Source organism: Varanus komodoensis, unplaced genomic scaffold (genome assembly GCF_004798865.1).
Source record: "Varanus komodoensis strain SLA01 unplaced genomic scaffold, ASM479886v1 scaffold102, whole genome shotgun sequence".
In the NCBI taxonomy this organism is placed as follows: domain Eukaryota; kingdom Metazoa; phylum Chordata; class Lepidosauria; order Squamata; family Varanidae; genus Varanus; species Varanus komodoensis.
Window position 1 is genome coordinate 1 of NW_025335279.1, and position 21,980 is coordinate 21,980.

At 46.7% G+C, this 21,980-nt stretch overlaps 2 protein-coding genes across 2 annotated transcripts in view; both read right to left on the bottom strand.

Moving 5' to 3' along the window:
- Nucleotides 1–2,486: 2,486 nt before the first annotated feature.
- Nucleotides 2,487–13,766, bottom strand: LOC123017796 (zinc finger protein 135-like). Its single transcript, XM_044419378.1, has 6 exons — nucleotides 13,552–13,766; nucleotides 11,262–11,442; nucleotides 9,990–10,116; nucleotides 7,308–7,777; nucleotides 4,719–4,818; nucleotides 2,487–3,435 (listed from the first exon to the last, which is right to left on the bottom strand). The coding sequence occupies exons 2-6, from the start codon at nucleotides 11,352–11,354 to the stop codon at nucleotides 2,618–2,620; spliced, it is 1,608 nt and encodes a 535-aa protein (XP_044275313.1). The 5' UTR covers nucleotides 11,355–11,442; nucleotides 13,552–13,766; the 3' UTR covers nucleotides 2,487–2,617.
- A 5,510-nt stretch (nucleotides 13,767–19,276) lies between these two features.
- The window catches only part of LOC123017782 (zinc finger protein 585A-like), a 102,240-nt gene continuing 99,536 nt past the window's right edge, over nucleotides 19,277–21,980 (bottom strand). The window contains exon 6 of the mRNA XM_044419353.1: nucleotides 19,277–21,659. Within this exon, the coding sequence (XP_044275288.1) occupies nucleotides 21,099–21,659 (561 nt within the window). The 3' untranslated portion in view covers nucleotides 19,277–21,098. The remainder of the gene's footprint in view (nucleotides 21,660–21,980) is intronic.

Here is a 21,980-nt window from a genome sequence, read left to right on the forward strand (position 1 = left end):
TAATCTGAAGGTCCTGAGTTCGAGCCTCAGAGAAGGCAGCTTTTGGCCGCCTGCTCTTGCTGGGACTTTGGTGGGGGGAGGCCAGACACTTGCCTCTGGGTGATGGGGAGCTTTCCTGGACTTTGCTCCCTCTACTCTCTCTGGGCAGGGGCTTTACAGAAGCCCATACAACCAGGGAGAGCAGCCTGTCCTCCGAAAAGGTGATTCGAACTGCAATGGATCACTGGCATGACTCAGGAAGTTGGTGGTCTTTGGCAGAGCTCTTGCTTCCCTGGGCGACCAGCCCCGATCATCTCCCTTCCCTGCCTCCTTCTTGTGTCCACAGCCAGGCACCAGAGCCCAGTGTTTGGGCCTCCTGCAGTTCAGAGGGATCCACAAACCAGTGCTCCACACAAGACACTCAGCACATCCAGTCAAGCTCAGTGGAGGAGCAGAGGAGTGTCTTTCAGCGCAGGCCTCGCGGTCAGGAGGGCACCTAGGCCTCCTAGGCCTTTGGTGCTTTCTCTGAAGCGAAGCGCTCACTTAGCTTGCCGCATGGGACACCTTCGCTGAGTGCATGGCAGAGAAGCACAGGATTGTCCCTTTCCCCCTTTAAATTTGCCTACACAATACCTGCACTTAGATAGAGGGTCTCTTGGGTGAAGGAATGGAGAGCCAGCAATCATCACGTTTTCCCCACTCAGACAAGTTCGAGGTATGTGACAATGTGTGGATTGAGCCGCCTCGGTCACGGGGCAGAATCAACAGCTCCAACCCAGGTGGAGTTTCTACAGTACAGAAATTCCTCCTTTTGCACAAGACACGAAAAATCCCTTGTTTGAAACTGGACAAATCCACTGACATTTCCTTGTGGGGGGTAACCCTCTATTCATCCTTGTGAGCTTCCTTTTGAGGAACGAGGAACACCCTCCCCACGCGCATCCGCAGCGCGCTCTTCCCTCACCCGTCAGCCTGCCACACGCATGGGATTAAACCTCCCTTCCCTGCTCCCTCGACCCTAAAGGAACAGCAGGATGCCTTCCTCACCTCGCAGGAGAGCCTAAGGTTTGATCTTCACTCACAAAGCTGAACTTTGGGCGATGCTGCCATCCCCTGGCACTGGCCGTCTCTCCCACCCGTTCTGAGGCAAGCCTGCGTTGCTCTTCGCACGCCCTTGCTTACAGTGATGCCAAGAGGAACGGCTGGAAAAACACTTACTGTCTTCCTGGCATTTACTGTTGCAGTAACTAGGCTCACTTCTTGCTCTTTGGCCATGCGTGTTGCATTGTTTAGCTCCCACCGTCTTGCTAGGTTTGGTTCTTCTTTTGATAAGTGGGGTGTAATCCCATTCTTAACCTCTTTGGGGAGTATCTTCTCGTTGGTCGTGTGGATCACGTGTGACACAGCAAGCTGTTGTCCCAACCCTTGAGCCTGCATACATATTACATGAGTGGAGACTGAACATTATATGAGCAGAGCTGGCTTGTGCTAGGGTCAGACTAGATGTCCCTGGACACCCCTTCTGACTTGCTATGTTTCTATAGCTAGCAATACATTTTTTTGTAAAGACGTGTTCGCATCTACAATGTTAACCTTGTCCTCTCCTATCACTTTTTCCCACAATGGGAGGAGAGCAGATGTCTGTTGTGGGGGGCAGCGCGGTATGTAAACATTCCACACATTCTAGAGCAATGAAACTAAAGTCCTTTAATGCTAATTGTCTACAAGATTTACAATTCTATAGATGCGTTCCCTAATAGCAGTCCCTAATAGCGGTTCCCTAATAGCGGTCCAGTCATGCCTGACTCTGGGGGGCGGCGCTCATCTCCGTTTCCTAGCCGAGGGAGCCAGCGTTTGTCCGCAGACGGTCTCCGTGCTCATGTGGCCGGCATGACTAAACACCGAGGTGCACGGAACGCTGTTACCTGCCCACCGAAGGGGTACCTTTTTATCTACTTGCATTTGCATGCTTTCGAACTGCAAGGCTGGCAGGAGCAGGGGCAGAGCAACGGGAGCTCACCCCGTTGTGCAGATTCGAACCGGCGACCTTTTGATCAACCAGCCCAGCAGCACAGCAGTTTAAACCACTGCGCCACCTGCATCCCTAATTCAAGACCAAGCCCCCTCAAAATGTTGTTACCAAAACAACATTGCACTTCGAATGCTCCCATGAGCGAATCCCTCTGAGCAAACATTCAGACAGCAAGCTGAGCTTTTTCCTTAAAGTTTCTAGATTTCTATTTACAGACGGATTTTTGTTTTAAAATGAAGAGTATCAAAAATATTTGTTTAGTGCTTGGGAGTTTTAAGAGCTGGGCACCACTCATGCACTGTGAAGAGGTACAATTAATGCTTACCTTTGCTACAGTTTATCTTCTCCAGAAATTTTTCCCATGCACAGAACATTTTACAGGGAAACAGAGTAAAGTGCATCACTTTAAACTCTTAGAGGATCCCTCTCTTAAATGCATTTCCTTATGGGAGAAAAAAGGCACAGCACCAAGGGGACACAATTTCCACACCATTTACTTCTTTGTTCAGCATTTCATAAATCATGGTCTTTGCCTGGCCAATTATTCCCACAGCGTGGACACCAGTAAGAATTCTTCCCCTCTACCTATGGTGAATCCTGTACAAATTATACAAGCAGAACCCATATGGAAGCTTGACCCACACTTGGGGCGCCCCCATCACAAGGTCCCTCCCTCACGTGGGTTTTCTTGTGTCTTTCGAGTGCTGTTTTCCTTGTGTAGCTTTTCCCACACTCTGAACACTGATAGGGCTTCTCGCCCGTGTGGGTTCTCCGGTGTCTAATAAGGTTCGACCTCCAACTGAAGTGCTCCCCACACACAGAGCACTGGCAAACCTGCTCTCTAGAGTGAGTTCTTTGGTGAGCGGATGGGAATGCCCTCTGCCGGAAACATTTGACGCAATCTGAATCGCACTGGTGTGGCTTCTCGCCCTGGTGGTTTTTCTTGTGAGTCAGGAGATCAATGCGGTGAGAAAAACGCTTCTCACAGTGCGAGCACTGATAAATTTTCTCCCCGATATGGGCTCTCTCATGGGCAACCAAGTCTAAGCTCTCGCCAAAACACTTCCCACAATAGGAGCACTTGTAGCTTTTTTCTTTGCCCGTTTGTGAGCTCCAACTATCCACATCCTCGGGGCTTTTCATACATTCCAGTCCTCCGTTCCTTCTTTCGTAGCTGCTGAAAAGTCCCCCATGAAAAGTCCACCTGTGTACATTTGCAGCACCTTCCTCACAAAGTGAAGCTAAGTCAGGCTTACTCTCCTTCAGGGTGCCAGCCTCCTGCTTCACTCCAGGAGCATCCTCTGCTCTGGAGCTTGGGAAACAGGTCCTAGTGTTTTTTCCCCGCAATCTTCTACTGGCACTCCGTTGCTCAGGTCTTTCTGGCCAACAAGGTTCCTTGGCTTCCAGTGCTTGCTCACCACTTCCTGGAACAGACAGAGAAATGATGACACGAGAAAGCAAGAGAGAGAGAGAGAGAAGGAGCATTTGTTTGGGGGTTTTGGTTTGGGTTTTAATTGATCTAAAACCAAGATGTGTTAAGCTGATTAACTAGGGCTGGTGCCAGCACTGGGCATCCCAGGGCAGTTGGCAAGGCCCCACAGCCTTAGCAGGTTCTATCAGTGCTACAAGCCCTTGTTCTCATTCATCCATCCATTCTATTTCAATACCACGCAACAGCCAAAGCTCTTGGGGAGGTTTGCAGAGACTAATACAAATATAAAACCGTTATGGACAAAAAGTTACAGTTCTTAACTATCGACAATAAATCCTAGGACTCATTCAAATTGTATAAGCTTTCAGATGAGAGGAAGTAGAGGAAACTCTTAACCTGATACCAAGATGACAATTGCTTCAAACTGGGACTGCCAGAGAAATGGCTCCTTCCCATGATGCCTTGGAGGAGGGCATCAAATACGGACTGCAACCATAGCTAAGTTCCTAGTGGGAAAACCACTCTTGGTGGATTAGATGGGCTCTACCAGAAGAATGGTGAAGAGGTTATTAAAGTTCAGCAGGCAATGGACTGAATTTCCACAGAGTCCAGAAGCCGGCATAGTTTTTTGGAGCCACGTCCGGGTCTCATGCATAACTGCAGCTTGTGGTAATTAGAAACGGCACCAGGGATCGTGGTCTTGGAGCTGTTTTCCCCAATTAGAGAAGGGCGCTTTTGCTGTGAGAACCGAAACTGTTTGCTTTACTGAAGCCCTCACTCCCTGCCCTGTTTCTTGGGAAGGAGGGCTAGAACATGGCTTACAGACAGCATCCAAAACAGCAAGAAACCACTATAACATCCATAGCATGTTAGTCTGTGCTTTGGCATTCAGCACGGGACAAGTGTCCAAGCAACTCAGACCAATGTCCACTCTATTAGGAAGCCCCACGACCAGAGAGATGTCTGTACTCTGGCTCCTTTATTTCATATTTTAACTTAGCCTTCATTAAATTGTACGTCACCTTTCACACAAGTGGTTTTCTCTCTTCCTGGATATCCTCAAATTTAATTATTATATTTATCCCACTTTTTTTCTTCTTGTGCACAACCCAAAGTGGCTTACACAGTCCTCTTCCTTCACGTTGTCAGCCACTTTGGGTATAGCTTTGTAGAAAAGCAGCATACAAATAGATAATGAAGATAGAGATAAAGCAGATCCATACACATGCGGGAAGCGCTCAATGTCCCCAAATCCACGCCCTCCGTAAATCTTACCCCGGAAGTCAAATTCTTGCTTGGCCTCTGCAGAAAGCTGCATCTTCGCCAAGTCCTGCTCCGATGTGGGGCAAGCAACGTCTGCCACAGACCTCCACTCCTAAAAATGGAAAGGTTTCACAGCGTTTCACAAAGAACCACACAAGGCTGCCGTATACCAGGCTGGACTCTTTATCCACCTGCCTTGCATTATGCACTGTGGAGCGCACATCCCAAGTCCAGGGGAAGGAGGCATCTTCCTGACTCGAGAGACCAGAGAATGACCCTCGGGACCTTCTGCGTTCCAAGCATCTCTCATGCCAAGGATCCCCGCTTGGCAGAAGTAATGTTAGGAGGTAGCCCACCAGGCTGGATTCCCCAGTGTTTTATTTGGAGACCTGCTTCTGATCTCCATGGATTAGCTGGCTCTTTCCACAGGGGCGCTTTACCTCCTGCGGCCCTCCTCAAATCTTTCTGCCTGAGCTTTTTTGCCCAGAGATCCAACCCTTTTCTTCCTTGCCCATCCATCTGGCCAGGGCGACTTATTTTGTATTGTTATTTTTTATATTTTAACTTAATGTTTGCATTTTACAAACATTTTAACTTAATGTTATAACTTAATGTTTGTATTTTAACTTAATGTTGTGAGCCGCCCCGAGGCTTCGGCGAATGGGGTGGCATAGAAATGTTTTAATAAATAAACAAACAAATAAATAAATCCCTTCCTACAAGGGATGAATATTGCACCTCTAAGAGTGATTGACCTGCAGTGGTTATAATCATATAATATTGCATTAATGCATTGTTGTGTTTTTATGATGATTTTATGATTGTTTTATATTTATTATTGCATTTTGATTTTATAAACCACCCAGGGAGCGTTTGAGCTGATGGGCAATGTAAAAATATCATAAATAAGCAGGGGTGTCCTTAAGAGAGAAGGTCTTTTAAATGCACATCCAGAATTTAGAGCAGGTGTTTTTGAGCATATGCAGCTCTGTGCTTTCCCCCCTCTGCTGGGCTGAGAACAGGACAAGCGCCAAAGCCAGCTTTCTGAAAAGGTGCCCCAATGTTTCCCCTTCCACAAAGCAAAATTTGGATAAAATATCCACATGTTTATCAAGACGGAGAAAACAGGGGCTCTCCTCAGTCAAGAGAGAGTATCCAAATGTTCCCTGGTGCTCCATCTCGCTCTCATTCCCAAACTAAATGCCAGTGTGCCTGTCCCCCCTGCCCCGCTTGTTCCAGTGGGGAAGCAATGGGGCGCCCCTTCCGTTTATCCCATTTCTGACTGCCTTTTCGTGGGTTGATTGCATTTCTAGCCCTGTTTCTCTCCAGCAAGGATAAAGATGCATTTCTCACCTTCTCAAACAAAAGGATAGATTCAGGGCCAGCAAAAGCTCTCTTGCCACCCAAAGCAGGGGACAACGGGCACTGCTGGCCCTCCCTGCGACCAGCCCTGCCAAGCGCCTTCCCTCTCACCACCCCCAGCCTCTTAGCTTCGCTGCCCCACTGCACAGCTGCAGGAGGCACGTCCCAGTCCTTAAACTACCTGGCCGAGTCCTCGGGGGAGCCCTCATGAGCCAATCTGCACAACCCCACCCACTGGGAAGGTGTGAGCCATCCTTTCGGGGCTGGGAAACTGCTGGATTCCCAAATGAGTCCATGAGTCCATTTCGCAGCAGCCCCGAGTCTGAATCCTGGTGAGTGTGCCAGTGTTCATGGGGGGCTCACCAGGAGCAGACCCCCACAAGCTGTGCAAGCGGCGTCCGCCCTCCCCCTTGCACCCCCTGCAGCGGCCCAGATGTGGCCCAGAGGAAAGATGCTGCTAGCACTCCCACAGAGCTTGCAAGGAACGGCGCTCCACGCACCCCTGGTAGCACCCCTCTTCCGCAGGTGGAAGGAGGCCAGTCCCCCGGGGCTTGTCAACCATGTGCAGGCAGTGTCCCCCCTGCACACCTGCTGCAGCAGCCTCTGCCAACTGCACACCGGCCCCTCCAGCAGCACCTGCAGGCTCATCTTCGTTCAGCTCGCCTTGCAGACCGGGATGAGCGCAAGAGAAAGGCCGCACGTACCGGAGGAAGGATTCCTCCAGGGTTCGTCCCAGCCCTACCACCAACCTTCCTTCCTCTTGCTGTGGCAGATGCTGCACTGGACCGAAGGGCTGGCAGGGCTCTTCAAGACATGTCTTGAAGGTGGTGACGGTGGGCCTGCCGGATGGAGTGCGCGGGGGGAGCAGCACATTTGGCTGCTCCCCAGCTCCACTGAATGACAAAGGCGGGTGAACCCGCTTCAGGATCTGTAACACTGCATTTTTCATGCCCTAAGTGTGCTATTTGGTTACTCCCTGAGTAGCTAGCCCCTAATAGCTTCCCTACGAGTCCCTCTGCATTTTAAACAACTCCGGCTGGTTGCCTGTCCCCTAAACCTGGCTTGGCCCAGGTATTTTTTCCATGTCAGATGAAAAGAGGTCCTTAAGGACAAGGACAAGTAGATCTCCAGATTTGGGGAGTACCAGTTCCCAGAATTCTGTCCTGTAGTTTGAAATGCCCAAAGTTCTACTTCTTCCCCATACTCATTTTAGGAAAACTGCGGGTGAGAGCATCTTACTTCTCCGTCTGGCCTCTCTTGCATCTCCACGCTGCCACCGTCCTCCTCAGCCATAATTTCTTCCTTCACTCGCACAAAAGGTGCCATGCTTTCGTAAGCTTGACCGCCGGGCTCCAGGAGCGTCTGGTTCACTCCGTTTCCATTGGGCCGCTGAGGGAGATGGGAGGGCCCCTTCTGAGAGGCCTGGGGATCCTTTGCATGATGCTCCAGAGAGGGCCAAAGCATCATCTGTTGGACACGAGGGTCTGCTGCCTTCTGGACAAAGGATGGGCCGCAGCTTTCACACCCCTGTTGTGCCTCTGCAGCTGCACCTTCCTCAGCCCACTGCCAAGCTGCCCTGGCTGCAGCCTTGCCAGCCCCAAGCTGGGCAACAGGTGAGCCTCTTCCTTCTCTTTCCGTTTTCTCCCTGGAGTTCGGAGGTGGTGCTGGTTCCCATTCTTCCATTTTTATTCCTGGCTGCAGCTCCTGAACTGAAAAGGAAAGGGATGCAAATGTTGGACTTCAGTATCCTTTCCAAGTCAAACATTAACTCCACCGAGGAAAGAGGATCTGGCTCTCGCAGGGCTTAGCTCACACACAAACAGCAGATGATGTGGCAAAACCTCTCTGACTCAAAGACAGGGCAGTATTTTGGGAACTGTGCCTGGACTAAAGTGGCTGGCCAGGCCAGCATCTCAAAGGGCACCTTGGCCCTCCTGCCCACCTGTTCCTTGTGCCTGGGGCTTCTCTGCAGCTGCGGCTCCACCTGGGTTGCCACTCGGGCATGTGTGTTTCCCACAGCACCCCAAACAGACCATCGCTGCAGGGCACTGTGGGAAAATGAACTCGTCAGTGAGACTTTCTGGATCCACACGCTACCCTCAGGAAAGCTCACGGAAGGGGGAGAGATGATACAGAGGGTCGCATATCCATGGGCCCTTTGCTCAGTGGGGGCTGCTGGCTCAAACTCGGAGCAGGTTCTGCCTGGCCTGTACAACAACTGACTGGGGTGGGGACACCAGATTGTTCAATGCACCCCACAGAAAGACTTAAACATTGTAAACCATTCCAAGACGTTTGTAAATAAAATAAATAAAACAACAGTTTTTAAGTAATTGAAATAGCAAGATACTATAGTCGCAATATGCACGCTCATGTCACCCTCATGAGTTGCTGTGCAGGGGTGGACAAACTGAGGGCTCCTGAAGATTGTTGCAAATCCCATCATCCTTCACCGCTGATGGGTGGGGAGTTGTAGCCCACCAATCTACAGGGGGCTGGTGTGGATATCCTGGCAAAGCTTGCTCCTGTGTTGCTCCACAGCTGTGGAAAAAACTCTGGCTGGAGCTGCAACTGGTTCTCCACTCTCTCTCTCCATACAAGGGAGGGTCAAGATGCATTTTTCAAATTTGGCTTTTTAAATGGTCATCGTGACTGCTTCATGTTCTTTTAAATGTTTCCTGTGCTCTACTTTGACTGAGTTTTTCCCTGAAGGTAATCCACCTTGGTTGGCTTTAGCAAGACCATAAGTCTGCTATTCTATGATTCTAGGGCTATTGTACAGAAAATGTATTTATTTCTAAATTGTATTAGATACCCCAAAAAAGGGAGTTTGAACATCTCGGCTCCATTCCAGTGGTGGGCAAAACTGAAAGGAAAAGGAGGGGGCCAAACCTTCCAGTCTGTTTGAACTTACAACGCTTGCTCCTACTAACCAAGTGCTACAATTATCCACACAAAGGTAACCTTGTGCCCGGATCGCTGCAATGCGCTCCTCACAGGGCTGTCCTTGAGAACAGGCTGGGCATTGCAACTTGTCCAAAATCAGGCGCTGCACCTGCTGACCGGAACAGGAGCTCATGAGCACATCACTCCAGTTCTGTGTTCCACTGGCTCCTGGTCGCTGTCCGGGCCCAATTCAAGGTGCTTAAAAATCACATATGAAGCCCTAAACTTCTTGGGGCCAGAGTATCTGAGGAATGCCCTCAGTCACTCAGGTTGTCATCCGGGGCCTTCTCCATATTGCTATATGGAGTTAAAAACTTACCTCTTTTGCTATTATTTTGGCAGATGAGCTGTTTGGTTTAATGGTTGATGGGTTCTGCTGTTTGCCGTTGCCATATTTTCTTTTAATGCTAAGTAATTTTAGTACGTATAATTCCCATCTATGCGATTAGGCCATTTTAATGTATACTAATTGTTCAGTTTTATAACATTTCTGTTTTTTTCTTCTCTTTTCCTTTTCCTCTGATTTTATTTTATCTTGTTGGCCAATTGTATAATGTGATTATTCAATTGTATTGTATTGCTGAATTGCTGAATGAATTGCACTGGTTTAATTTGTTAAAAATGTCAAACAAACAAATAAATAAATAAATCCATTTTGAACAGAGGGACATTTATAGAAAAGCCAGGAAACCATCACACAATTGATGGCTGAGGGAAAGGGACTAGCTATCTGGGGAACCCCAGGGGGGCAACTTTGGCCCCCTGGGCTTGTTGTTCCTCCCCACAGTCCTGCAGTTAAAAGATCTTTGAGTGACATATAAAATCAAGAGCAGAGCACTGGGGTTGGATTTTTTCAGTGGTGGACCTGAAGCAGCATCCAGGATGTCATGACCGGCACGGACTCTGCCGTGATGACTTCGTGTAGCATCGATAACGGCACAGACAAGAATCAACGCCAAGCCAAAGAACACTCACCCAGAGAGGCCACGAGCCTGTAATTTTCTGCCATGACTTCTCGGTACAGAGCCCTTTGGGCTGGACTCAACAGAACCCACTCCTCCTGTGTGAAATGCAAGGCCACCTCCTCAAAGGCCATCGGCTCCTGTTAAAAAAAAAGGAGGAACACTACCTCTGTGAAGCCACTGTCCCCTTAACCACCAGGCTGATCCGTGGAATCACATACGGCCCACTCCAGCTTTCTAAGGCTCTCTGAGGAACTCCAGTCCTGCCTCCGGTCCCAGCCTGGTTCTCCAAAATGGTCACGCCCCCTTGGCTGCTCCCCTTCCATCAACCAGCAGCCCTTTAGTGGTTTTCTGGCTCATGGGTGTTTCTCCCCCATATAAAAAGTTGAAATGTTTCTCCAAAGCCTTTGCTACTAGTACAGGAAGTCCCTTTGTGAGAAAATGGAAATTCATCTTTAAGTCGAATTTGTATGTGAGTTGGGTCATGTATAGTCATATAGAAATGCATTATGTTTAGCTTGGGTTCAAAGTTCCTGGAAATAAACTCATACAAAGAATTTGCGAGCATAATCGCACAGTTCATGAGGACTAGAGAATTTACTAGAGAATTAACAACCTTCAGGGGGGAAGTGGAGCTCAAAAATAGCAACAATCCCAAAGAAATGAAATACAAAGATAATAGTTGCAAATTGCTCCATATTTACACCCAGGCAGAGAGTCATGATTTTATTCATCACATGACAAATGTAAGAAACATTACAGCTTGTTTCTAAACCAAAGTTCCTTTAAAAAGAGGATACTCCTGTAAACAACCATGAACTACCTTGGAATTACTCTCACCAGGTTTTCCATCTTCCTGTCTTTTGGTTGACCCAACATTTGACCATGGCCTCATTCCCTGGGACCAGGGAAATGTAAAGGTCTAAATCATCCCTCCCCAACCTGGTAGACTTCAGAGGCATTTGGACCACAACTCCCAGGATTCCCATCCAGCAGGGCCATTGACTGGGAATTCTGGGTGTTGCAGTCCAAAGTCTGGAAGGCACAAGTTGGGGAAGACTGACCTAAATGTTGAATATATTTATTACATTTCTCCACCATCCAACAGCCGCAGCTCTCTGCCTTTTTATGTGCCTCTTTGGATCCAGCTGCTCATACAAAGATCCCACTGTTGGTAGTCTCCTGGGGGCGGCAGTGGTCAGCCTCCAGGCAATCACTGTCTGGAGCACTGGTACTGTACATCTGAGATAATAGTGTTTGCTTCCAGGACTGGCTAAGTACTTACCCAGAATCCTATGCACATCCCAGCACGGGATTCTGGGATTGCTGCTACTGCTCCATTCATTGGTACAGCAGATGCTGCATTTTGCTTGTCCATTTTCTAGGCTGTGCTCCAATACACCCTCCAAAGGGAAACTTGGGGCTGGTGGATGTCCTTGACTCATCTGGGTAGAAAAAGTGGATGTCTGGTGGGGAGAAGAAATAACAAAACTCAGCGAAGAGGGAGAACATCTCTGAAGTTCTGCCAGGTCTTACCTGTTACCTGCACCTTTTAGAAACTAAAAATGCCACGGACTGAACTTGGGGTCTTTCTCCATGCAAAACAGGTCCTCTCTCACTGAATTACAATCCCTCCCAAGAAAGGGCAGCCTCACCCAGAGGCTTGGCTTACTGAGCAAATGGAAAAGCAATAGTAACTGGATTATTTCAGCACCGCAAAGATAATGGCTGCGATGGCAACAACACACATGCGTTATTTTGTTGGCGAAATGTCCCCAGTATGAATCTAGATTCCAGAAGTGGATTATTCCCCAAATATCAAAAAGTGAGGTGCTCAAGGGTTGGAAAAGATGGGGTATAAAGCATTTGTAGCAACAGGTATCACTCCCTCTGACAGCAAACTCAGATGTTAAATGCAGGTAGAAATAGGGAGAGAAGAGGACAGCTTGGAGTGGCTGGAGGCGCCAGGCCAGCTGGCTGGAACACTGGAGAAGAAGTGAGAAGATACAGCAAATGCACTGTGTTTCATGTTAGGTTGAGGTTGCTGCACATATGGTCTAAATTAAACAGGGACAGTATGTACCCCCAAATATCAGATGCTGATGATGGAGGTCAAAGGACAGCTTCTGCTGGCTGGGTGGCTGCTGCGTAAAAAAGGCAGGTCTTTGCTCTGTCCCAGAAGGACACTTCTTACACCCAGAAACCAGGTAGCTTCTGCATAGCCTTTTACGCAAAGGCTGTATTCACACATAACCACAAACCATGGCAGGAACAGCTTGTCATTCTGTGTGAACACCAGAAGCATGGCGATTATACGGCATGTTTGGTTCCCCTGAATCACCACAGAGAACCAACCGTCCGTCCCAAGTCTTCCACGATGTGTGTGAAGCAAGCTGCAATATTTCTCCACAGTTTTCTTGTTTTTGCCAGCAAGTTCAGTGGGAGAAGCAGCCACCATGGCTATGGCCACCCCAGCACCATTTTCGGTTACCTCATGCATCTGGCAGTGGCTGAGTTGCCAGTGGACGGGGGGCTAACTGGCTGCCTCCACATGGTGTGTTCTTCCTCCTGGTGCACACTCCCCAGTGGCCAGCCACACTGCTGCCATGCCGGCCACTTGGCTGGGGGCGCAGGGAAAGACCGGGGGCAGTGCCACTGGGCTGACTGCCGCCCACCTCCTGGTCCGCACACCTCTTGGCCGGATCACCGAGATGCCCAACTTGCCTGCTGTGCTGCCATGTCTCCGCCTGGCACAGCCTCCCACGCAAGCACCTGTTGCCCCCTCACATCAGTGCGCAACATATGGGCAAGACGGGCACCTCGGCAATCCGGCCAGGTGGCAGGTAGGCGGGTGGCTGGCCAGGCAGTGCATGGGCCATCTGGCTGGGCTTTGCAAAGTCCATGCCAGGAGGAAGAAGCAACTGTGGGAGCAGCCGAGCTACACTCCTGGGTAAATGGGGGTTCCGTGGAGCAGGAGGAAGGGAAAAGGCAGCTGGCTGAGAACACACCCAGGAGAGCATGTGGGTCCATGGGGGAGAGGCGGGGGATGCAGGCAGGAGTGGCGCTGGCTGGGCTTGGTTCCCAGCTGCAGGGACTGATGGGACGCGTGCCACCAGTTGCAGAATGTTTAGCAAAATTTCACCACAAAGCCTTGCAATGTATTCCCACTTCCTTACAGAGGTTCTCCTGTTCAGGGTGCCATCCAGTCCCTCCAGCAAGCCATTCCGTATTTTCCCTGCCCATGTCTAGCAGCAAGCACCTCCTGAGTTTTCTATGAGAGGGACTGATAGCTACTGGTTAGATTTTTGGATGGAGCAGATACCACAGCTTATGGATGATTTTGGCGGGTCACAGACTCTCAGCCTAACCTACCTCTCAGGGTTGTTGTTGTTGTTGTTGTTGTTATAATGATGATAAATGGAGAGAAAAACGCTGGGCTCCTAGCAAAGGAAGAAAGGTGGAGTATAAAACCTTTGATCTGTTCAGCTCTGAGATCTGGGAAACAGTCCACTTCTAGTCCTCCTGGCCTTTTCCTCCACCCCCAACCACAACTCTCCCCATGGACTTTAACTCACCACGTCCAGGATCCACCCTTTATCTTCTCCCAAAACGTAATGAAAGGCAATTCACGGATTTGAGAGGGTTCTATCCTTAAAGGAGGCCTAAATATATGATTTTATATATTAAAATCATATAAAAATGATTCAAATTCCCAGGTTTGCAGGAAAAGCGGGCAGGGGCCGCGTCCCTCCGGGCACTTCCAGCTTATAAAGGGCCATTCGCTTTTGCAGCGCTTTCCCCCCGCAAGCTAGAGGGAACTCCCACCATAGAGATTCTCATGGGTAGAGAGATGGCCCTCTATGATTGGACGCGATAGCAAGCCCACAGAGATTAAAAAAAAAAAGTTTAAAGTGGAACACAGCCTTCTGTTCAAAAAGAAAAAGAACACACCAGTATTGCCCTGGGTTAACTATAAGCGTAGATAGGTATCTCTCTAAATTAGTATCTCTATATCGAAATCTTCTGTATGGGAAGTTCGATAATAGAGAGGCTAGAAAACACACCATAGACATTAAATGTAGACTCTTAGTTAGCGGACAGAACTTCCTGGTTCATTTTTAAGGTTCAATCAATCAATTGATAAAACTGGTCAAGGACCAGACCAGTTTTAAAAGATGAAAAAGGGACTGAGGCTTCTGGGAGATCCGTGAATGGAGGGTAAGGGTTATGGCAATGATCGGATAGCAGCACAGAGGAACTCGTGTCTTCCCACCTTGGCTCCTTTGTTGTTACTCGCGAAGTCGTGTCCGACCCCCATGGACAACATTTCTCCAGACCTTCCTGTCCTCCACCATCCCCCAGAGTCCACTCATGCTCACACCAACTGCTTCAGCGACTCCATCCAGCCACCTCATCCTCTGCTGTCTCCTTCTTCTTTTGCCATCTATTGTTCCCAGCATTAGGCTCTTCCCCAGGGAGTCCTTCCTTCTCATTAGGTGGCCAAAAGTATTTGAGTCTCATCGTCAGTATATGTCCTTCTGAAGAGCAGTCAGGGTTGATCTCCTGTAGGACTAACCGGTTTGATCACCTTGCAGTCCAAGGGACTCACAGGAGTCTCCTCCAGCACCACAATTCAAAGGCCTCAATCCTTTTGCGCTCAGCCTTCCTTATGGTCCAGCTTTCACAGCCATACATTGCAACTGGGAAAACCATCGCCTTAACTATACACACTTTTGTTGGCAGGGTGATGTCTCTGCTTTTTAGTATGCTGTCTAGATTTGCCATAGCTTTCCTCCCCAGGAGCAAACGTCTTTTAATTTCTTGGCTGCAATCTCCATCTGCTGTGATCTTGGAGCCCAGGAAAGCCTTACTTACTAAAATTAATGGATTCACGTGAAAGCATTTTATCTACCTGTCCCATAGCAGGATATCTGCATAACACAGCACAGTAAGACCAAGCTGTTCTTTGTATGTGTGTAGACACTGGATTCGTGTAACTTGCTGCAAATAAACAATTGCAATGCCTCCAGCATATTTCATTTGCCTAGGATGCAAGCAAACACTCCTCCACCCTCAAATCTGAAACATTGGCATGGGAACCAGTCTTTGCTAAGGTAAAATCAGACTGCTTGATGTGTTTATGTAGTTTCATTTTTAATAACACTACCACATTTCCCCTTGGGCATGCTAGTGTGAGCTGATCTCAATCTGTCCTTCCTGGCTGCCGGTTCACTGAATTTCTCTGGCAATTTCAGTAGAGAAGGGAAAACATTCAGGCAGCCCAGGGGTAATATATAATCCACCCTTGCCAAAGAGATGGCCGACTGACATACTTTCTGGTGTGGGTTAGGGCTGCCCCTTGCCCTCTGGCAAATGCCAGCATGTCGCCTGTCCTTTATACCATGACTCCTCATATCTAGACTGCAACTGCACTTGGAATACTGTGCCTGGTTCTGATGGCTGCATTTTGAATTGTGGGACATACCCGTCTGGCCGGCATTAGGCAGAAGCGGACTAGTCACATCCTGAGCATAAACACAACAATATAGAACCTACAGCACAGCCACACAACAACTGAGAATCACCAACAGCCAGAGACTGAGCAATCTCCGGCGCAAAAGCCTCCACCTCAGTCCTCAGGTAGTCCAGCCCCCCAGGTGTGTGTGGAGAACAGAGATTCAAATGTGTCAGCCAGGAATCCTGGCAGAAATTTCTACCCAATGAGCAACCGTCCTTGCTACCTGGTCATACAGGGTATGAAAGGGGGCTCTGCCATGCTCCTGGGGTTGATTGCCATTTTGTCATGATCAAACTTATTCTTGAGAATAAAGGCACGTTTTCAATCTCACCCTTGTCATGCTTAATTTTGCTGAGCATGCTGACGTCTGGGCCCCTGGCATCCAAGAGTATCATTTGTATTTCTTTTTTCCTGAAGGTTTATCTGTGCTGTTTTAATTTTTTGTTTTAATGTTTGTACCATTCTTTTTCTTTTTTTAAATGTATTGTACACAACCCAGAGAGTTTAGGGGACTGAGCGTTTTTAAAATATAGGGAGTAGCACCCCTCCCCCCTCCCAAATAGCTGAAGATGCGGAGAAGGGTAACCAAAATTGAGAGTCACTTTAGCGATCTGGGTTCTAGTCCCTGCTCAGCCATGGAGCAGACTGTGTGACTTTGGGGCTGTCACTCAGCCAGCAGGCATTTGGTGGCTTCCCATCTTCTCACTCCCACCGACATATAAAAGGTTGGAAGTCTTAGTTACTAGAAGCCTTAAGCAAAAATAATCTGGTATTTTTGGAACAATCTATTTTTCATTAGCCCTGCTCACCCTGGAAAGCTGCCCTCGAGAGCATCTGAAAAAGGTTCAACAGCCCTGAACTAGAGGGCCAAATTTTCCCCCATTGTGCTGAAGGAATACACCCAATTTCCCTCCTGTAAAATCTTCACATATTTTTAGAGGGTTGACCCCATTTGCAGCCACCATTTTAAGTGGCAGCTCCCTGTTATCAAATCTGAAGGAATACAGAAACTTCCTTCTAGTCAAGGGCTGAGATCCTACAGTTCTGCTAATGATTTATTTTATTGTGCACTAGGCATGTATCAAACATTTTCTAAAAGCCAAAAATAGGATGATTCTCTGCCTCCAGAGGCATCATGAAAACTGACCCAGTGGCTGAAATAGGGTTCATTTGCAAGTGGGACATGTTCCAGGACAGGTTCCTTTATTGTGAATTTTAAAATACAAATAACAACACAAAAGGAAAAATAAAAATAAAATAAAATATTACAGTTTTCTGAGAATTAAATTTATTTAAATGAATGTGTGTGTGTGTGTGCATGCGTGTAAATATCCCTATATATTTTATGTATAGTGAGATATCTTCAATAATAATAGTTATAATTATAATAATTATAGCTTTTATTCCCAAATAAGTTTTAAATTCTGAACAGAGTCTGAATTGCTAGTTTACTAGTACAATATTAGGTATAGTATCTCCAATCAATATCAGTTCATACTGAGCATATTAGAATAGACAGTTAAATGTCCAAGATTATTAATTGTCTATATCAAAGCTGGAACCAATTATGGGAGATTTGAGATGAACAATGAATGACCATCAGTCTGGAGAATATGTTTAAATTCTATAGTTATGCACAAGTCCATGAATGTTAACATTTTGTTAGATAGCTTGTGTGAAGGGTTCCACATGAAAATCAAATATCAATGCCCAGTATCTCTAATTAAAAACAAAAACAGGCAAAAACTCATTGATCCTGACTCTAGGTCCTGGGGCTGAAAATAAAGCTTGAACCCAATTCTGAAATTCTGCAGGATAACAAACATTTCTCAGTGTAGCCAAAATTATTTTCTAATGAATTTTGTCAAAGGCCCAGGAAAATAACAGCAGCTGATGCAATTGGATCAACAACCAATCTGAGTTTCTCAGCCCTGTCTGTTTTTAATGAACCCAACCTAATCCAGTTGGACAAACATTGCATTAACTTGATCTAGTCTATCAGCTAAAATTGCAGTTTGTTTATTTATTGAAAACTTTTATATGCTGTCCCTTATGCATAGCATCTCAGGATGGCTTACAATCAGTTCATACTTTACTATTGACATTAACAAATTAAGTAGGTCAGTCATTAACACAGTCAGTATGATCTGACTCAGGTTTAGGAATTATGGTCATATAAGCATTGGTAAGCATTGAGCAAAGAGAACCCAATGTTAAAAAATGAAATTCTTACAGATAAAGCCTAGAAACAAAAAGCCTGGCCCAGGTGATTCCAGTTTTCATATTGGTTATCATTTTTCTCAACACCCAAAGGTGCCAATAAAGCTGGCCTTTGAAGAGTATGTAAATGAAGAAGATTGACATGAGGGGGAAAGGTATCTGTATCTTTCTCTGACACTTCAAAACCTCTAGATAAGGTTATATATAACCTCTATATAAGCTGTATAATTCTGAATAAAATGTTAAACATGGAGTGTTTGTCATTCAGGTATCTTGCTAGTTGCCAGTATTGCCTTTAATTACAGAAATAATATAGGATGTTCCAGGCCTGAGGTGAATCTTGCCAAAGTTCCCTCAGGCAGCACTCTTCCTATGTTGACAGTTTTACTGGCAGAGGCAACCAGCTGTGGTCTTGTCACAATCATTTTGAATTTCTCACAAGGGCCTGTGTAGTATCACTCCAAGGCATTCTGGGAACTTTTAAATGACACCTCCAAGACACTTGGCTTGGGCACCCCAGGGAATGTCTCAGCACAGCAGTAGATCCTACTGGGTCTCTGGCACTGTGTTCAAAAGGGAGGCATCCATTTTATCGTGCCTTGTGAGGTAGGTTGGGTTGACAGGACCCCAGGGAGCTTCATGGCTGAGTGGGGACTCGATCCCAGATCCCAGGCTGGGCAAGAGGAATGCTGGGTGCCAGTCTCAGGAAAGGGCCACCTCAGGGTCTCATGAATCTCATCCAAACAGGAAAAGAGAACGATTGGAGGAAGGGCTCCCTGGGTATGCATCTCTCAAACAGGGTATTGCAGGGACACACATATGGAGTAAAACAGCCTTTTCCACTGTATTTAGACAACTCCCAGTATTCCATACCATTGGCCATGCTGGGCGAGGTTGATAGGAACCAAAATCAAAACATCTGGAGAGCAATGGGTTGGTGAAAGCTAGAGTAGAAGACATCTGAAAGATCAAAAATATCAGCCAGGACCAAGATATGAAGGTTGTATTGTGTTTGTGTATGCCATTTATTTCCACATAAAAGTGGCTTGTTTCTAGCAGATCTATCTTTCTCTGGCAGCCATTTTACCCCTCTCCCCTGGGGTGCTACGACACTCCAAATATGGGAAAGTTTATGAGGGGCAGCAGCAGCTGGTGCCAGAGTTGATGGAGCCATTGTGGTGTGGTGGTTAAAAGCGTGGGCTCTGGGTTCAAGTGCCCACTCAGCCATGGCACTTACTCTGGGCCAGTCACAGCCTCAAGGGTTGTTGTTGTGGGGATAAGACTGAAAGCAGGAAGTGTATTATGTATATTATATAAGCTGCTTTAAGTCCTTTGTAAGAAAAAATATATAAATCTACTAAATAAATGCAAATCATGACAAATTTTCTGCCACAGCCAAATTTTGCTTTCCTAGTGAGAGAAAAATAATTGCAGCTTGAAGGTTTTGTAGTTCTCTACAGTATGCATACTAACCAAATCGGTTTGTTTTTCTTTGAAGCTTTTCAGCTTTATTTAGACCACATTCATTGAACTGGGTGGGGGGTAGGGGAAAGATACAAACATTTGGTTTAAAAACGTTTTATTGAAACCTTTTCATGAAACTTTTTTTTACAACAGCCTTAATTAGGCTTCAGCAAAAATATACAGAAACAACAATGTGGTTGAGAGGAGGAATAACGTTAAGTAAGAAAGCACAGCTTGTGACCCTCCAAATATTTCTATACTTCCTTCCCACTGGCCAGGGTAGATGGGAGTTAGGGGTCAAAATATCTGGAAAGTCACAAATTGCTCACCTCTGCCTTATGATATAAAGAAGCTCAGAACAAATGCCATTATTTCTGCTTCTACTTTTCTGCTATAGCTGTTGGTTTCCATGCTGTGTTAATACCACAATCAAGATTTATTAACATTCCCCCTGCAATTTTCAGATTTATTATGATGCTATTTTTAATTGTTGTCTTAGTACTAAAGTGGTGGAGCAGTCACCTTTCAGATGTTATTCAACTACAATTCCAATCACCCTGAGTGTTCACCATGCTGGCTGTAGCTGATGGGTGATCCATAACACCTGGAAGGCTACTTCCTCACTTCTTTTATTTGGCTTATCCTCTAAATAAGAGGATATGAGGAAAGAAATACATCAGATAACAAGAACCCAGTTGGATCAGCCCCCCAAAGTACATCTTAATCTATTTTCCTATTTCTAAGAGCAGCCAGCCCCAGTAAGTGGGGTAGAAGGCAGCAGTCTTTTCCTACCATTTGCTTTCCTTCCTAGCAACCAATATTCAAAGACACAATGGCCTAGTTGACAAATGAAACTATCTCAGGGCTTATATATAACCCATGGATTAGGGCCATGAGGTGCGAAGCCAGCCATGGTAACAAACCATAGTTTGTTAACCATGAACAATTCAGAAAGAGAACCCATGATTTGTTAAGTTGTAAAATGGGTTGCTTAAATCACGGGTTGCAGTTATGTTTGAACCTAGAATCATGTGCTCTTCATGGGATGTTCGGTGGGCAAGAGCGATAAAAAAAGGCACTCAGCTTACTAATACTACAGCAACACAAAGGCATTTGGGATATAAGGTGGAGGAACAAACAGAAAAAAAATCCAGGAATAGAGGAAACAGGCTACAGTTTTGATTATCTGCCAAATAAACCTTAGTTAGAACAAACCTTGGGCTATCTGTGGGTTAAATAAACCACTGGTTAGCATTATGTAGACAAGCCAGGTCACTGCGTCTGAACCTAGAGGCTACATTTAGTTTCTCTATCCCTGCAGCTGTAGGAGGATGATCTGAGGATGCAACTGGAAACCACCTGGTGGAGCCTTATTTGGAAGTCTGCAGCCAAACCAATGCCCATTGCCACTTTGCTGTTCTTTTATCTGAATCTACAGGACCACCATTCCTTTAAGCAATCACATGTTCCATTGCTTACAACAAAGGGAGAAAAACATCACTTTTCCACACCAAGCATAATTTCATAAACTTCTATTATGTTTTTCCTAATCATCTTTTTCCTACATGACAAAGCCCCCCAAAGTTTCAGCCCAATGGGGGTTGCCAAAGTGTACTAACCAACCCTCTTCAATATCACAGTAAAGGTTTGTGGTTTGCCCCTTCTTATTTACTTGTATATTACTTTTCCATAAATAGCCTTCTCCAAGGTGCTGCTCTCCATATGTGATGGACTATAACAGCTATGCTACCCAGGGGGATGCCGGAAGTTGTAATCCAATGCATCTGGAAGGCATCCGCTTGGGAAGGCTGTTATAAAGAGTCAATGTTATAAAAAATTAAATTACTCATTTATATTTTTCAAAAAAGCATTGCCACTGGAGAAGCAAATTAGTTGGTATCAATGCCACATGGCCTCTTCCTAGCATTCAGAGGGATTACTTCCTGCATGGATTTTCTCATGTCTGCGCAGATCACTTCGATTAAGAAACCTCTGCTCACAAGACGAACATTTATAGGGTCTCTCTCCTGTGTGGATTCTCCTGTGTATAAGGAGATATCCTTTCTGGATGAAACTTTTTCCGCAATCTGTGCACGTGTTCGGTTTCTCTCCCGTGTGGATCCTCTCATGTGTCAAGAGAGAAGAGCGTCGTGTGAAGCATTTTCCACACTGGGCACACCTGTAAGGGGTCTCTCCTGTGTGGGTCCTCCGGTGTATGACAAGCTGCAGCCTCCGGCTGAAGTTCTGCCCGCAGTCAGAGCAGCTGTAAGGCTTCTCACCTGTGTGGATTCTCTCATGATTAATAAGGTTGCATCGGATGCTGAAGCACCTTCCACACTCAGCACACTCATATGGCTTTTCCCCCGTGTGCATCCTCTTGTGCCTGACAAGTGTTGACTTCCGGTTGAAGCTCTTGCCGCAGTCCAAGCATGCATATGGCTTCTCTCCTGTGTGGGTTCTCTCATGAACAACAAGGTTTGCCTTACAGTTGGAGGTCTTCCCACAGTAGAGGCACTTGTATGGCTTTTCAGCCATTTGCAAAGCCTGGCTGTTAAGCCGTTCAAAGCTCCTGTCATCAGCCTGTTCCTTCTTTATCTTAGATTTAATGATCCCTTCCTGGAAGGAGCCTTCATTTAATCTGGTACCCCCTTCCTTGTAAAGAAAAGCTTGTTTAGTTGCCTTCAGTGGATAGTTTTCCCAGGGACCTCCAGGCACTGGGAGACTTCCCAGCCCCATCTCAAGGCCCTGGAAGAATTCCCCATTGGCCCTTTCCAAGGATATTTCACAAACACCCATTTCCTT

Bases quoted from the DNA above. Each gene is read 5' to 3' on its own strand.
- LOC123017796 (XM_044419378.1), bottom strand. From the start codon at position 11,354: ATGGACAAGCAAAATGCAGCATCTGCTGTACCAATGAATGGAGCAGTA. The intron at 4,819-7,307 runs GTAAGATGCTCT...TTCCATTTTTAG, and splicing joins AAGAGAGGCCAGACGGAGAA to GAGTGGAGGTCTGTGGCAGA. The intron at 3,436-4,718 runs GTAAGATTTACG...TGTCTGTTCCAG, and splicing joins GCAAGAATTTGACTTCCGGG to GAAGTGGTGAGCAAGCACTG.